Genomic DNA, 16,162 nt, shown 5'->3' with positions numbered 1-16,162 from the left:
GAAGCTGTTCGAGGGGACGATTTTAATATTGGTGGAAGGTTAGTACGATTTTAATATTGTGATGTCTATCTTGTTATGTGGGGATGCTTTGTACATTGTGGGGTTGGAGTTGTCTGAAGATATGTTGTTTTCATAATGCGTTGTGGTCCCCCATGTCCCCATGTTCCCATAGTTACATTTCTTTTGTTGTGTCATTATCAGTTTTATAAGCGGTGTATTTTGTCGTTTTAGGCTTATTTGTTGGTGTAGAATATTGTTGTGTGTGATGGGCGATATGGAGGTTGTTATTCACCATGGGGGTAAGTTCATCAAAGAGGGGTGCCCGAAGTATGAAGGACACATTGATACCATGCTTTTTGATCCTGACGTGTGGTCATATTTTGTTGTAGTGAGTGTAGTAAAAAGTTTAGGGTATGATGGTTTTAAGGAATTGTGGTTTTCTGTTGGATGTGGTCCTGTTTTGGATGATAGGCTAGAACCATTGTGTGATGACGTAGGTGCCATGCGCATGGTCAATTTAGCTACCTTAAATGGACAAGTTCATTTATATGTTGTGCACAATGTGTCTGAAGCTGAAGTGATTCAAATGATTGAATACAACGTTGATGAAGGAGGTGACGAAGATGTTCCTCAGGTTAATGAGTTTGGTGAGGGTGCAAAAGTTGCACCTGAGGTAAATGAGTGTGAGATGATAGAAGCTGAGGTTGAGGGAGGTGATGCTGAGAGGACAAAAGACTTAGACGTGCAGGGAAAGGAACCTGAGGTTGAGGAACGTAATGGTGAAGAAGTTGTGGTTGAGGAAGCTTTGGATGAGGAGGTAGTGGTTGAGGAGGTTGTGGTTGAGGAGGTTATGGTTCAGGAGGTTGTGGTTGAGGAAGCATCTGAAGTGCATGTTGAGGAAGTTGTGGTTGAGGAAGTGCACGAAGAGGGTGATAGGTTAAATGGGGAGGCTTACAGAATAGAAGTAGAAGACTTAGATGTAGAAGACTTGGACGATATAGAAGTAGAAGTCCGTGATGGTGATGATGGTGAGATGAATAATGATGATGGGCTAGTAAACATAAATGTGCAGTGTGATTTACCTGATAATGAGACTGACATGGAGGTTGAGGTAGAACCTTTTTTACCTGAATCTGAGTCAGATAGTGAAGAAGATGAGATTGATGATTCGAGTTGGTTTAATGATGAATGGGAATTTGAGGACTTGACTTCTCCTCTAATAAGTGATGAAGAAAGTGAAGATGAAGAGGGGTATGGTGATTTTTCTACCTTTAGTATGCCAAAAGAAATGGTTGATTTCAAGTGAGAGGTGGGTACATATTTTGGGGATAAAATTGATATTCTTGATGCTATCAAATCTTATGGAGTAGAGAATGGAAAAAATTTAAATATTGTTAAAAATGATAGAAAAAAAGTAAGTGTTAAATGTTTGGGATCAAAAGGAGAATGTCCATGGGTGGCATATTTTGCTTTCATGGATGCAGTGAAGTCATGGCAACCAAGGACTATGGTTGACAGCCATACATGCAGTAGGGAACACAAGTTGCGGCTATTCAATGCAAGATGGCTTAGTAGAAAATTGCAAAAAACAATAAGAGAGAATCCTAATGTAAAGGGCGTTGATATTAGAGATAAATTTAGTAGGAAATGGAACATAGCAATATCCAAGAATATGGCTTACAGGGCCAGAGCCCATGCATCAGATGAAGTGGTAGGGTCCTTCATTAAGCAATATAATAGAATTTATGATTATGCACACGAGTTATTAGCAAGAAACCCTGGGTCCACAATCAAGGTCAAAGTTGATCCAGTTAATGGCAAACCAATCTTTAGGAGGTTTTATGCATGCCTAAAGGCATGTAAAGATAGCTTTGGATCATGCAGGCCAATCATTGGCCTTGATGGAGCCTTTTTAAGAGGCAGACACCATGGTGAGCTACTAACTGTTGTGGGTCGAGATGCGAACGACCAAATGTTGCCACTAGCATATGCAATAATAGAAGTTGTGAACAAGGACACTTGGACATGGTTTCTGGAGTTGTTGATTGAAGACTTAGGTGGTCCAGATGTGTGTTCTGGTCTTACAATCATGTCAGATCAACAGAAGGTACCTTTAATACAGTTTTTGTCAATTCTGTTATATAAATGGAATTCACCATCTAATTCTTTTTTCACTGATTGACAGGGTCTAAGACAAGCTGTACAAGATGTTGTTCCTGCAATTGCACAAAGATTTTGTGTAAGGCATTTATATGCCAACTTCAGGAAGAAATTTCCTAGAAAGAATCTGAAAAAGCTAATGTGGAGGGCAGCTTTAGCTACTCACCCACAACAATGGGAGAATATCATGAGAAGTATCAAAGAGGTGAATGAAGATGCGTTTCGACACCTCATGTCTCTTCCTCCAAGGTAAATGGTTCCCTTTATTCCCTTTTAACTTGTGTTTTTCATGTAAATTATGTAACAGGTTCTTAACTTGAGTAAATAATAATTCATACATGATTATTGTAGGTTTTGGTCTAGATCAAGGTTCACAACCACAGCTAAATCTGATACTTTGGTGAATAATATGTCAGAAGCATTCAATAGTGTTTTGGTCAATACAAGGACAAAACCTATTATTACAATGTTGGAGGAAATCAGGCTATACATGATGAAGAGATGGGCGACTAATAGGACAAGGGCAGCCTCATTTAAGTCATCAATTTGCCCTAAAATACTGAGTAGACTACAAAAGGAGTCACTACTAACAAAGCATTGGGTTCCCAGGTATCTAGGAATTAAGTGTTTTTCTTTCGTTATGTGATACAAGCTGTTATATAACTAATGGTTCCTTATCTTCACAGTTGGTCTACACATAAACTGTTTGAAGTCCGACATGTGTCCCAAACTGGAGACAACTTTGTGGTGGATATAGATCAATATTCATGCTCATGTAGGAAATGGAGCATCTCGGGAATACCTTGTGCACATGCATTGGCTGTAATGAAGTTACTCAACATAGATGCACAACAATTCATACCTGCATGTTTTACAAAGTCAGCCTACGAGGAAATTTATTCTTCTGTTATTTTTCCCATTAATGGAAACAATCTCTGGGAGGTAACCGAATATCTAGATGTCATGCCTCCATCAAAAAGACAGATGCCTAGACGTCCAAAGAAGAAAAGGAGGTTAGAGCAATGGGAGTTGTAGAAAAGTAACACCAGAATGTCAAAAGGAGGATTACTCAAGAGATGTGGCATGTGTAGGGAAACTGGTCACAACAAGAAAAATTGTCCGCAAAGAAACCAAGCACAGCAAGATTGACAACAACCCACTTCATTGGCTGAGGATCAACCACATGGAGAACAACCAGTTCAGAGCTGAAGAATATTATATGTTTTAGTTGTAGTCAATGTTTATCACTTTATGTTTCAGTTTGTAATAGACTAATGGATCAGTACTTTTTGGTGTAATGGATCGGTTTGTAATAGACTAATGTTTATCACTTTATATTTCAGTATGTGATGGTTACAAACATGTGCAATGGATCGGTACTTTTTGGTTACAGACATGTGCTTTATTTTATCAGTGCTTTAATATACAAATCTTTATTCAGGTCCCAAGAATGGGGAATGAAATTGTTTATTCAGGTCCTGCCTTGTGTATGTTTATTCAGGTCCAATTGATGGAGCCTTTATTTATAGTCATTGTTTCCAAATCATGTTATGCTATTCAGGTCCCACACATGAAACCAAACAAATTTAACTCAAGCCATACTGATACAGGGCAAACTTAATGGAAACTGATATAGGGTCGATAAACTGCAAACTATCATTTCATTAAACATAATACAAACTGATACAGGGCTGATACAAGGCAAACTTAATACATCTTCATTAAACATCTGAAAATTATACAACTAAAACCAAAACACAACTAACTTATCAAGCCCTACCCATCAACATTGCAATGATAACGATGTTCAGTGCACATACAACACTAACAGCCCCAACCAAAATTTTCATCCAACTTTGAACACCTATCACAGCTGTCTGCAAAGAAGCTAACTTCTTATCCCTTTCATTTTCAAAACTCTTCACCAACCTTTCATCATTTGCTTCCAACACCTCACAGCTAACACTTTCTTCAATTCCTCAATCAGTGCACCATCTGAAGTAGTTGCATCCACCATTTTCACTTCCAACCTTATACCTAGGGCAACCCCAAAACTTTTTGCCTCGATTCTTAACAGTTTCCGTAGTCCTCAAGACACACCTTTCTCCACAATGGCATATGATCGAACCATCATTTCTGTTCCAGCTTCCATCTCCACGAGAGCTGACAGAGCGCAAATGCTTTCTTCCATACTCGTTGCAAGTGGATGACGAACAAGAATGACCCATGGACATTTTCTCTTCTTCAGCTATCGCACTTCCCTCTTTCGAAAATTCACAAGCTTCCCAATCTTCGTCAACAACGAACACACAACAATCAGCTCACAATTTTTGCTTCTTCAGGTTTCGCACTTCCCCCTTTCGAAAACCCAGTTCCTCTCAACTTAATGAAAAAGCCAATATGAATCTCATATTTCAGTTCATTTTAAACTATCCAAAAACAATTTTAATTTCTATTTTTTGTAAAAAGCCATGTTTCATCAAATGAATGACACGTTTCATGACTAACAAAGGCCACCTGTGCATAAGTTAACACCTCATCCACTGTGCTGGCACAATACTTGACGGTGTTAACTTTTTTAAACGGAAAGGGTCAATTTCATTCAAATTGGCTCTTTTAAGGACCAAATTTGGAGTTTTAATAAAAGGGGGGCGAAATTGGAAAAGCGCCCCATAAATAGGGACGATTTAAGGGTTTAAACCGTAAATTTTATAAAGTTAATTAATTTTATATATTATATTTTGATTTAAAATAACAATAATTAGAATAATAAATAATAAAAAATATTAAAATATTGTGCATATATTCATTTGAATTATTATTGAATTTTTTTATAATGATTTGACGTAAAGTGTTAAATTTAAAGTAAATTGAATAAATAAATTATTTTTTTAACATTCCAATTTAACATATTTACAAAGGTATTAAACAATAAATAACCACTTAAATATATAATATGTATTTATATTTTTCCATAAAACTCAATATTCATATCAATATATATATATATATATATATATATATATATATATATATATATATATATATATATATATATATATATATATATATAGATAATATTTTCTCAACAAAATGAAAAATTTATACAATAAAAAAATATACCTATACAATAAATAATTATACTCTAATTAATTATGAACAATCTCAACTCTCTTATCTACAGTATCGTATGCTCACGTATAATACATAATCATTACAAACGGATAAATCACGTCCCAACACACAAAAAAAAGAAGATAAACTAATATAGTATTGAGTGTTCCTCCTTGTACCTCCATGATGTCGTCCAACACTTTCTAATTTTACTTAAATTCTCATTGTACCCCTAATTCCTATAAGCTGTCAGTCTATTCATTGTTTCTATAAAAAAGTAAAATCTCAACTCACACCAAACAAACCCTACACCCTCTTTCTTCTTCTCAGAGGCATCGTGTTTTAAGTTTTTCTAAGAATCATGTTTTGTTGCTTGATCTAGGTTGCATTTTTTCCTTTGTATATGAACTGTTTTTCTATATAAAAATGTGTGTATATGAACTATGCGAATGGATTGGCGGGGAGGGTTTTGAGGGTGCCGCATATCGAACCGCAAATGACACTGCGGTTAACCCCTACCGCAATGCGAACGGCGAATGGGTTTTGAGGGGTGCGTGACGCTGCCGCAATACGAATGGCGGATCTGCTCGCACCGCAAGTGGATCGGCGCCAAAAGCCAACGGCAAGTGGATCTGCGGTTTGTTCGGTTTTGGGAGCGCAGCTTGAGGGAACCGCAGGTCATACTGCGGCTTTTGGAAACGCAGGTCATACTATGGTTTCCCTTTCCCCTCTTTAATTTTTTTTGTTTGTTTAAGTTCTTTTCAAATTTTAGTTTGTTGTTTTTTTAATTTTTGTTGTTTTTCTAATTTTGTTTGTTTGTTAATTTTAGTTAATTTTTTTAAATTTATAAAAATTTATATATTATTTATTATTAATGTAATTTAGATTAAAAATTACATTAATTTATTTCAGCCTTGTTCTTGTATTACTCAGCAGCGACCGTAACATGGAAACAGCTTGCAGGCTGCACTTCAGAATACTCCTCAAGGGAAGAGGAAGGAGGTGAGGGGGGGGGGGTGTATGTTAGGGTTTATTACCAGTTGTTAGTAGTTAGAAATAATTGTTAGGACTTAGACATAATTAAGTAATCATTAAATATGTTTTGACTTTATTAAATGAAGGATAAAATGGTAAAATTGGAGGTGTAGGAAGAAGGAGGTGAAGTGCAGGAAGGAACAATCTATAGTATTTGATACTATCTCATATTATGAAATTCAATGTTTAAATAGAAATACTAGTTCACACATTTCATAATGGTTACTTTTATCTTTTATAAATCCTAAGTGATACCGATTTAATTTAGAAATACAGTATTAGAAGTCAAATTTTCAAATTTAAGTGTTCATCATCAATCATTCCACAATTTCAAGAAACAATTAAGTACATACACTTAATTTAACATACTCATCATTCAATATCACTTCATTCAACATAGATCTTAACAAATTAAACCAAAATAAACAATTCAGACCAAATCATCATAAAATCACATAAAGTATAAAAATACAATCTAATAACAAGTATACAAACAATAATGAATACTAACTTTACTCTAGTCAAAGACATTCATAAATAATTCAATCCCATCAATTTGTTCATATTACATATAAAATATCAACTCAACCACACAATATTTATATAAAGCATTGTTAGCTTCCCTTGCATGAATACTCCTAACTAACGAAATACTCCACACAAACTTCACCTCAAGTGCACATAGAAAACTTTTATCAACAATCAAAATACACCTTGACAATCCTAATTGAACAAAAATTCATCTTGAACCCTTGAACGCCACATGCAAGCCCAAAACATCCCACATGTAACAAATTGTTTAAAAGAGCAAAAAGAATGACAAAAGATAAACTTACTCCATTAAAGATTCTCTTAAGATAAGATTGTTGACCTCAATATTAGAAATCTTACAACGTACTCTCATTTTCAAACAAATGAAATCAAAGAGAGCATAGAAAATGTTCACAAAAAGTTTTAAAGAAATGGTGATTCTTATAAAATGAAACTCATTTAACATAAATTATATTTATAACCTCACTTTTAGCCATAAAATAATTGAGGATCATCTTTTAAGATTATTACTCTTAACTATTTTTTAGGTCTTTACTTTTTTTTTTGTAAAAATTAATTATATTATTTATAATAAATAATTCAATATCTATCGTAATAAATAATTTAATTTTCAAATTAATTTTATAATTAGAATTTTCAAATTCTTGTAATAAGTGATAATTTGAAATATTTTATTTAAACGGTATAACTTAGGCTTAAATAAATTATGAATAATTTGCAAATATTTATAAAATTCATGAACCTACATTTTATTCAATAAATAATTGTGGATTTAGATTTTAGTAAAAATAAATAACAAATAAATAAATATATAACAACTAAAACAACAATTATAGTGTATATTATCATGTTATATATCCTTGTTTCCAAAGATTTTTAAACATTTGTTTGTAAAATACTTTTTTTTAAGTTATATGGGTTACATTTCAATTTTTGATTCAAATTATTTCCACTCAAGAAGTTTTTTTTAAACTATATTTAATATATTTAATATGTAATTGTTAAGAAAATAATGAAAAACTAGATATATGATTAATTTTTCTTGTGTAGAAAATATATATAGGATATTATATTTATAATAAAGAAAATATAAGTTAAATTCAAAATATAAATTATAATAAAAAATAAATAATAATAGATAAATAGAAGATAAAATGATAAGATATATAAGATATATAACACTCTCCTTTAAGTTGGTGCATATAAAACGAATGTACTAAGCTTTACAAATATAGTCAATTTATAGTCTCCGTAAAGATTTAATGAAAATATATGTTAATTGATCACTTAATTTAACGAATTTAGTCTTTATGTTTCCATATATAATCTTTTCTCGAATGAAATAATAGTTAATCTCAATGTGTTTATTCTTCTTATGAAAGACAACATTAGAACTAATATAAGAGCAACCTAATTGTCATATACATGTAATTTGAGTGATCTAAATTGTAACTCTTTAAGCAATTACTTAAGTCAAACAAGCCACAACTCTATATTATGCTTATACATTAGATCCTTCCACAATATTTTATTTCTTGCTCTTTCAAGAGATCAAGTTAGCACCAATAGAGACATAATAACCAAAAGTAGATCTTGTATCAAAAGGAGATTTTGCCTAATCAATATTTGAATAACAAACAACTCTTGTGTGGTGATAATTTACATTATCATGTTTATTTATTATCTTTTATTGTTATTTTTATTTATTACTTTTTTTATAATTAAGATTTTGTTTAATAATTTAGAAAAGATAAGTATTTGGTTTATAATTTTACAAATAAAGAATTTGGTTACTTAGGTACAAAATAAAGTACAAATTTCAGGCTTAATTCCGTTCGATAATAGACACGATATTAAAACTTAGATTAAGATAGAATAACTAATAAATTCGACTCTAGACGTGAAAAAATAATCATGACATCATTCTAAACATTATGTTTTAATGCTTAATGCAAATCTTTGGTAAAAATATTTAAGAGATTGAAATTTTTATTATTAAGGTTATACTTGTTTATAAAAAAAATAGGACTTGTTAAATAGTGGCATGAATGCTAAAGTATGAATTAGATGTATATTGTTTAGTATTTTTACATTATTCAATTCCAGTAAAGTCTATAATTTGATTATGAATAAAATCAAAGTGAAATTTATTTATAAGTTTAGAAAATTAATATGTCAGTAAAAGTATAAATAGTAAGCTTTGTAAAAATACAAAAAAATAAAGCATATATAAAAATATAGAGTAAACTCTTTAAAAGAATAAAAGTATGTAGAAATATGTACATGAAACTCATTAAAAATACAAATTAGTGTATAAACAGACGAACAAACTTGTTTGATGTATATTGAAAAACTCATTTAAGTAGATAATGAATAGAATTGTTTAATGTGTATTGATAGATTCATAATATGTGTATAATCACATTTGTGTAAGGTATATTTTTAGACTCATCTAAAAAGATAAAATAGTGAAATAACTATTTAGAGAGATAATGTTTACATGACCCTATAAAAAAAACTTGAATTATTAAAATGTATATTTAATATGTCAGTAAAAGTATAAATAGTAAGTAACCTTTGTAAAAATAAAAAAAAAATAAAGCACATATAAAAATATAGAGTAAACTCTTTAAAAGTATAAAGGATATGCAGAAAAATGCACATTAAACTCATTAAAAATATAAATCAGTGTATAAACAGAAGAACAAACTTGTTTGAAGTATATTGCAAGACTCATTTAAGTAGATAACAAATAGAATCGTCTAATGTATATTAATAGATTCATAATATGTGTATAATCACATTCAAAGGATATGTAGATGTATGTATTTATACACATATAATGTAATCACTTCCCGATAAAACACGTATTAAAACCATAAACAAAACGCATTCACAAAACAACTTTAATCATGGGGAAGCACCACATCACAATGAAAAACGAAATGCAATAAAACCACGGGGGACCACCACCAAACATAACAATCAAAACAGTACAACATATGACCATAAAAAACTCAACAAAAGCAAACATTTGTTGACATGACGACTTGAGATTCCAGCGGAAGAAGGTCCCACAAGTCTAACAACCACTTGATGAAGGCTTGGAGGCTCTCTCAACATCAACTACGATTAAGTCCTAAATCTCCAAATTGAAACCCCAATTTTGAAAGTGATTCCAAGTTTGCACGAACCCTACAATGTCAGAGCGGTGTTCTCCCAATCCCAATTCCTAATTCGATCAAATTGAATCCTCAATTAATTCCCAATATTTCATTCATTCTTTCCAATTTCTTTTTTAAAAAAAATTAAATATCCACCTTAGAATCAAATAGACCTACTAATATCAATCATATCAATTAAAACATAGTACACTATGCCATATTAAACTTACATTAATGTCGTTGAGCCTAATTTAACCATAGGAGAATAATTATTGTACTTTTAATAAAATAAGAACCCGAAAAAGAAAAGGATAAATTTAAGATTCCCATAAAAAATATAGGAACATGACGAATTACTAAACCTAAAATAATTTTTCTAATATCTTATTTTTCTTATATTATAATAGATAATAGATTAAAAATAATTAAAAATAAGAAAATAGTATAAAAGAAATTAATACTTTTAATATAATTTATGATTTAATAATTTATTAAATAATTAAAATTATAAAAGTATAAATTAAGAATGAAAAATAATAAAAAATATATTTTCATTTACTTGAAATATAAATTAATCTTTATTAATATATTAGATAATTAAGTAATTAAAATTATAAAATGATAAAATTAAGAATGAAAAAGAATAATAAAACACTATATTTTCATTTTTAAGAAATAAATCTAAACAGTAAAATAAATGGATAAAAATAACTAAAATAAATGGACAAAAAAGGATATTTTATGTGTCTAAAAATAAAATAAATAGATAAAAATAATAAAATAACATATACGCAGGTGTGACAATAAAAATAAATCTAACCAAAAAAAATTAATTAAGAAACTAAAATTTAAGACACTTTTAATAAAATAAACATTACTGAAACAAAATAAATATAAATAAAAAAAATCAAAAAGAAATTTTTCAGAGAATTGAAAAGTTAATCAAAGTAAGAAAAATTGGGGTGTTGCGAGAATCGAACTCACGACCTCTCGCACCCGAAGCGAGAATCATACCACTAGACCAAACACCCTTTGTGTAAATGTTCACTAAGATATAAGGTTCCTGATAATTCATGACGATCAAGTGTTTGAAAGAATAACCTTGTGAAGTTAAGGTAATGGAGTTGTTTGCAAGTAGAGATGGTGATTAGTTGGTGGAGTCAATGAGCAGAAGCAGAGAGATTGAGCGCAAGATTCTACGTCTCCTTCACGGTGCCAAAAACCCCACACAACTCACCCAAATCCACGCTCACTTCCTACGCCATGGTCTTCACCAATCAAACCAAATACTCGCTCATTTCGTCACCCTCTGCGGAGCCCCTTATGCCACCCGCATCTTCGCCCACACCCCCAACCCCAACATTCTCCTCTTCAATGCCATCATCAAAGCCCATTCCTTACAACCTCCCTTCCACCCTTCATTCTCCTTTTTCTCCCTCATGAAATTACGCGCCATCTCCCCCGACCACCACACATTCGCACCCCTCATCAAGTCCGCCTCCAACCTCCGCCACTACGCCCTTGGCCAGTCCCTCCATGCCCACATCCTCCGCCTCGGCTTCACGCACCATGCCTCCGTCTGCGTCGCCACTGTCGACCTCTACACCACTTGCGGGAGAATGGACGATGCAAGCAAGGTGTTCGACGAAATGCGTGACCCAGACGTCGTCGTTTGGAACTTGATGATTCGCGGCTTTTGCAAAACGGGGGATTTAGAAACGGGGCTGAAGCTTTTTACACAAATGAAAGAACGGACCGTGGTTTCGTGGAACCTCATGATGTCCTGTTTAGCGCAAGGAAACAAGGATAGGGAGGTTCTTGAGCTTTTCAATTGGATGTTGGACCAAGGTTTTGAACCCGACGATGCTTCCTTGGTTACGGTGCTACCTGTGTGTGCTCGTTTGGGGGATGTGGATGTTGGTGAATGGATCCATTCTTATGCGAATTCCAAAGGGTTCCTCCGAGACGCTGTTAACGTGGGGAATTCTCTCGTTGATTTCTATTGTAAATGTGGGAACTTGCAAGCCTCGTGGGGCATTTTCAATGAGATGGCTAATAAAAACGTTGTTTCTTGGAACGCGATGATATCGGGTTTGGCGTATAACGGGGAAGGTGAAGTTGGGGTTGGCTTGTTTGAGGAGATGGTGCGTGGAGGCGTAGAACCTAATGATTCCACTTTTGTGGGGGTTTTGACGTGTTGTGCTCATGCAGGTTTGGTTGATAGAGGGCGTGAGATATTTGCTTCTATGAGTGTGAACTTTGGGGTTCCACCTAAACTGGAGCATTATGGCTGCGTTGTCGACTTGCTTGGTCGTTGTGGGCACGTGAGGGAGGCTCTTGACTTGATTACAAGCATGCCATTGAAGCCAACTGCTGCTTTGTGGGGTGCATTGCTCAGTGCTTGTCGTACTCATGGTGACAGGGAAATTGCAGAAATTGCTGCTAAAGAGCTGGTTGGTCTTGAACCATGGAACTCGGGAAATTATGTGCTATTGTCCAATGTTTATGCAGAAGAAGGGAGATGGGATGAAGTTGAGAAAGTCAGGCTGTTGATGCGAGGAGGCGGTGTCAATAAAGTTCCGGGGCAGAGTGCAACTGGATAGTTGCAATAAATAACTGTCTTTTGGGGGACACAGACTATAGAAATTCCTCAGCATTTACAAAGTTAATGCATGGATGAGGTGGAGTTACACAAAATTGTAATACTGTGAAGATCGGAGAATGCACTTGATCTTGATCCTGAGAGAGGATCACAAGACAAGTATAGGTCTAGTCCCAGTTAGTTCCATACCATTTTTTGACATTTCTTGGTGGATTTGAATTCAAAAGGAATCGATCATCTGGACATGGATGAGTTAGATGTGTTGATTGGTTCAGGAGGCCACTGGACTATTTATCATGTCTTAGAGATTAAAGAATCAACTGAGTACTTGCTATTTTGATTCCCATAGTAAATTCAAGGAGTTTAAAATGAATACGAAGTGTTTTTAATGACGATAATTTAATTTATATATTTATTTAAATAAAAAATTCAGGTATTATTATTTTTCATGCAGGAGAAACTATATACATTGTAAATTTGCATGAACTAGAAAAAGGAAAAGAAGTCCAATCTAATTTATCGTGAACTAGTCGTGTTAAATTATTTTTTAGTAGATGTGTTAAGTGTTCCCTTCATAACATTGATGTTTTTGGCATAGATAATTTTAAGGTTTAAAATATTGTGATTTTAAAGTATAGTTAGGAATAAAAAATATGTAAATAAAATAATGATATCTTTATTATATATTGATGTAGATTATTTTTATTTAAAAAGAATAACTTGTAAAACATTTTGTTGAAGTCTATTTTTAGTTTTTGGCATGTCTATATTGATGTAGACATGTAAGTGATTGGTTGGATAGGATTCGGATAAAATCATTGTTCAATTCAATAAATAAAAAAGTTGAGTTGAGTAAAATTTGTGTAGTTTTTGTGTACCACATTAATTCATTATTAATAAAGTTTGATTGGATTAGTCAATTAATTCAATCACATCTTTTAAATATTTTTATTAAAATTTGAAATTTTTAAACTCTTAGATTTTTTAAAATAAAATATATTGAATAATTTAATATTTTAAATGTACAGTTAATAAAATAATAAAAAAAAATAAGAATAAAGTGTACTATTGATTGAGTTCACTTTGACTTAATTGAATAAAACTCAACTAGTTTATTTAGATTGGATTGTCCCTTGCCTATTTAAAATATCCGTAATTTTACGATAGAATTACCAAATAGTAATTAATAAAGTTGTAAGTAAATCCTTACTGTTATAAGATGAGAAATTAACCCGTAGCCTAAAATTACTACCTTGAGACAACTTTAGATAGTTTACTTTTTTTTTTTACAGTTTTTACCAAAATCAAATTTGGTAATGAATATTATCCATGAACCTAACTCAATTTGGCACCCTTAGATGAAGTGAATTAAATGCCATAGTAATTTCTTTTAAATATAAGATATATTATTTAATATTTTAAAAAATAATAATTCAATATTTTAAAAATACACATGTAGTAGTTAATGGAATAAAAGTTATATCAAAAAATATATATATATATATATATATATATATATATATATATATATATATATATATATATATATATATATATATTTTGAATTAATTGTAAATGAAAGCCAATCAATTTTTTGGATTGTGACATTATCTTCTTAATAAACATCCTTAATTTTATGATAGATTAGGAAATAGTAGTTAGTATGATTTTAAGTAAATTTTTACGTATGCGATCCTTGTAAAGGTCTGAAAATTATTTTAAAGTCATTAGGCCTTAATATGTGGGGCAGCCAAGCCCATCAGACTAAGGGTGTCTTAGTCTTAGAAGGGGCTTTTCTAAAATCAGATTTTTCATTAAGCCATTTTTCCTTCTCTCTCTAAAGCCAGGTTCTTCAAATCCTCTGCCTTCTCTCTAGCTTTACTCTCCATTGAACCGTTCAAATCTTACTTGGGTGCTGCCAAATCGTTCCTGGCGTCAAGGGCTTCACTTTGAACCGATTACTTTCTCTATCTCCTTCTGGTAAGTTGTTTCCCTGTTTCCTCCGCCATTTTCAAAACCTAGGATTTGGGGTTTTATTGATTTAAAGCAGTTACAACCCCCTTTTCTGATTTCTATTGTGTTCTAGCCCTAAGAGTTGTTCTCCATCACCAATTTAGTGATTTGTAGGTTCTGTAAGTGCATCGCCGTGTAGGTCATTGTTAGGGCGTTTTCTGTAGACTGTACGGGACAAGAGGTAAGGAGAGTTGATTATTTTTTTAGGAATTTATTTTATAAAATAATTACATGTTGAATGGTGAACTGATGTGTTTGTGAAGCTGCTATGCAACTGTTAATTTTACTGGATGCCAGTATAAATTTGTGAATTGGCATGGTGATGAATCTTATCAGCTTTGAATTGAGTTGCTAACTGAAATTGAATGTAATATTATGAAATAAATGTGAGAGAAATTAGGTAACAGAGGAGGAAATAGGATGATGAGTTTTTAGATTTGTTAGGTTTCCTTTTAATATCAAGATTGATCTAAATAATATATTATACTATATTCATCTCGTTTTGTGATCTTTGTATAGAATATAAATATGTATCTTTTACTTACCTTTACATATTGTATAATAATATATATAACTTTTATATAACTGTTTAGAAACTTAACATTAATATATCTTTCTTTTGTAAATTATATAATATATATATAACTTCTGTATAAGTGATTATATTACATATATTATATAATAATATATATGTATCGAAACTTAACAGGATTAAGTTATATATATATATATATATATATATATATATATAGGGTTTGTTAACACGCGTACGCCTGTTTTTCAGTTGGTACGTTTTAACAATGTGTACCGCATTATAGTAGACAAAAATACGCTCATTTATTATGGATTCTAAGTTTTAAGGTCAATGATATTATGTTCCCTATTGAAAAAAAATAAAAATCAGAAACCCTTGTCCTCTTCCCTTCCTTATGTTCCTTTTTTGTCACTGAATCAACTTCTACAGGTGTTTAGAATAAACTTTAACCACTGTGCAAGATAAAAAACAATAAAATCATTTTTTACCTTTGAGATTTGGAAAGAGTAACGTAAAATGACAAAGTTTATATTCATTTTACACACATTAATAAATATAAAATGATTATAAAAGAGTAAANTTTTTCAATTTTTTAAAAATATCTCTAATTCAAATGACCACCACCATCTTCAATTGAGTTGAGATGAAAAAAAAATGTTGGAGTGATGACAGAGAAAATGTTGAGATGAGAGAGAAAATATCTCTGATGACAAAGGGTTTCTGATTTTTTTTTCAATATGGCAACAGTAGGGATGATAGAGAAAATGTTGGAGTGGGAGAGATGACAGAGAAAATGTTGGAGTGAGAGAGATGAAAGAGAAAGGGTTGAGATGAATGAGGGAGGTGAGTAAGGGTTTGCGGGTTTATTTTTTTTTTTAAGTTTTGAGAATGAAAATTATTTAAATATCATTGACCTTAAAACTTAGAATCCATATAAATGAGGGTATTTTTGTCTACTATAATCTGGTACACATTGTTAAAACGTAC

At 31.9% G+C, this 16,162-nt stretch overlaps 3 protein-coding genes and 1 non-coding gene across 4 annotated transcripts; 3 read left to right on the top strand and 1 right to left on the bottom strand.

The window, feature by feature from the left end:
* Nucleotides 1–274: 274 nt before the first annotated feature.
* On the top strand, nucleotides 275–1,306 carry LOC106770522. Its single transcript, XM_014656326.1, has one exon. The coding sequence runs from the start codon at nucleotides 275–277 to the stop codon at nucleotides 1,304–1,306; it is 1,032 nt and encodes a 343-aa protein (XP_014511812.1).
* A 168-nt stretch (nucleotides 1,307–1,474) lies between these two features.
* Nucleotides 1,475–3,454, top strand: LOC106770521. Its single transcript, XM_022784816.1, has 4 exons — nucleotides 1,475–2,107; nucleotides 2,186–2,409; nucleotides 2,512–2,769; nucleotides 2,847–3,454. Exons 1-4 carry the CDS (start codon nucleotides 1,475–1,477, stop codon nucleotides 3,193–3,195), a joined length of 1,464 nt encoding a protein of 487 aa, XP_022640537.1. The 3' UTR covers nucleotides 3,196–3,454.
* A 7,530-nt stretch (nucleotides 3,455–10,984) lies between these two features.
* On the bottom strand, nucleotides 10,985–11,056 carry TRNAP-CGG. The gene has a single exon. It is a non-coding gene; the product is annotated as a tRNA-Pro (tRNA).
* Nucleotides 11,057–11,113: 57 nt separating this feature from the next.
* On the top strand, nucleotides 11,114–13,039 carry LOC106771199 (pentatricopeptide repeat-containing protein At1g09190). The gene has a single exon (XM_014657127.2). The coding sequence runs from the start codon at nucleotides 11,189–11,191 to the stop codon at nucleotides 12,626–12,628; it is 1,440 nt and encodes a 479-aa protein (XP_014512613.1). The 5' UTR covers nucleotides 11,114–11,188; the 3' UTR covers nucleotides 12,629–13,039.
* Nucleotides 13,040–16,162: the final 3,123 nt, after the last annotated feature.

Source organism: Vigna radiata, chromosome 8 (assembly GCF_000741045.1).
Source record: "Vigna radiata var. radiata cultivar VC1973A chromosome 8, Vradiata_ver6, whole genome shotgun sequence".
Taxonomy (NCBI): Eukaryota; Viridiplantae; Streptophyta; class Magnoliopsida; order Fabales; family Fabaceae; genus Vigna; species Vigna radiata.
This window is presented reverse-complemented; position numbering and strand designations above follow the sequence as displayed.

What these genes read in the sequence shown, in the direction of transcription:
- LOC106770521 (XM_022784816.1), top strand. Translation starts at nt 1,475, where the DNA reads ATGGATGCAGTGAAGTCATGGCAACCAAGGACTATGGTTGACAGCCAT. An exon ending in TCATGTCAGATCAACAGAAG is followed by an intron (nt 2,108 to 2,185) that starts GTACCTTTAATA and finishes ACTGATTGACAG; the next exon opens with GGTCTAAGACAAGCTGTACA. An exon ending in ACAAAGCATTGGGTTCCCAG is followed by an intron (nt 2,770 to 2,846) that starts GTATCTAGGAAT and finishes TTATCTTCACAG; the next exon opens with TTGGTCTACACATAAACTGT.
- LOC106771199 (XM_014657127.2), top strand. Translation starts at nt 11,189, where the DNA reads ATGAGCAGAAGCAGAGAGATTGAGCGCAAGATTCTACGTCTCCTTCAC.
- LOC106770522 (XM_014656326.1), top strand. Translation starts at nt 275, where the DNA reads ATGGAGGTTGTTATTCACCATGGGGGTAAGTTCATCAAAGAGGGGTGC.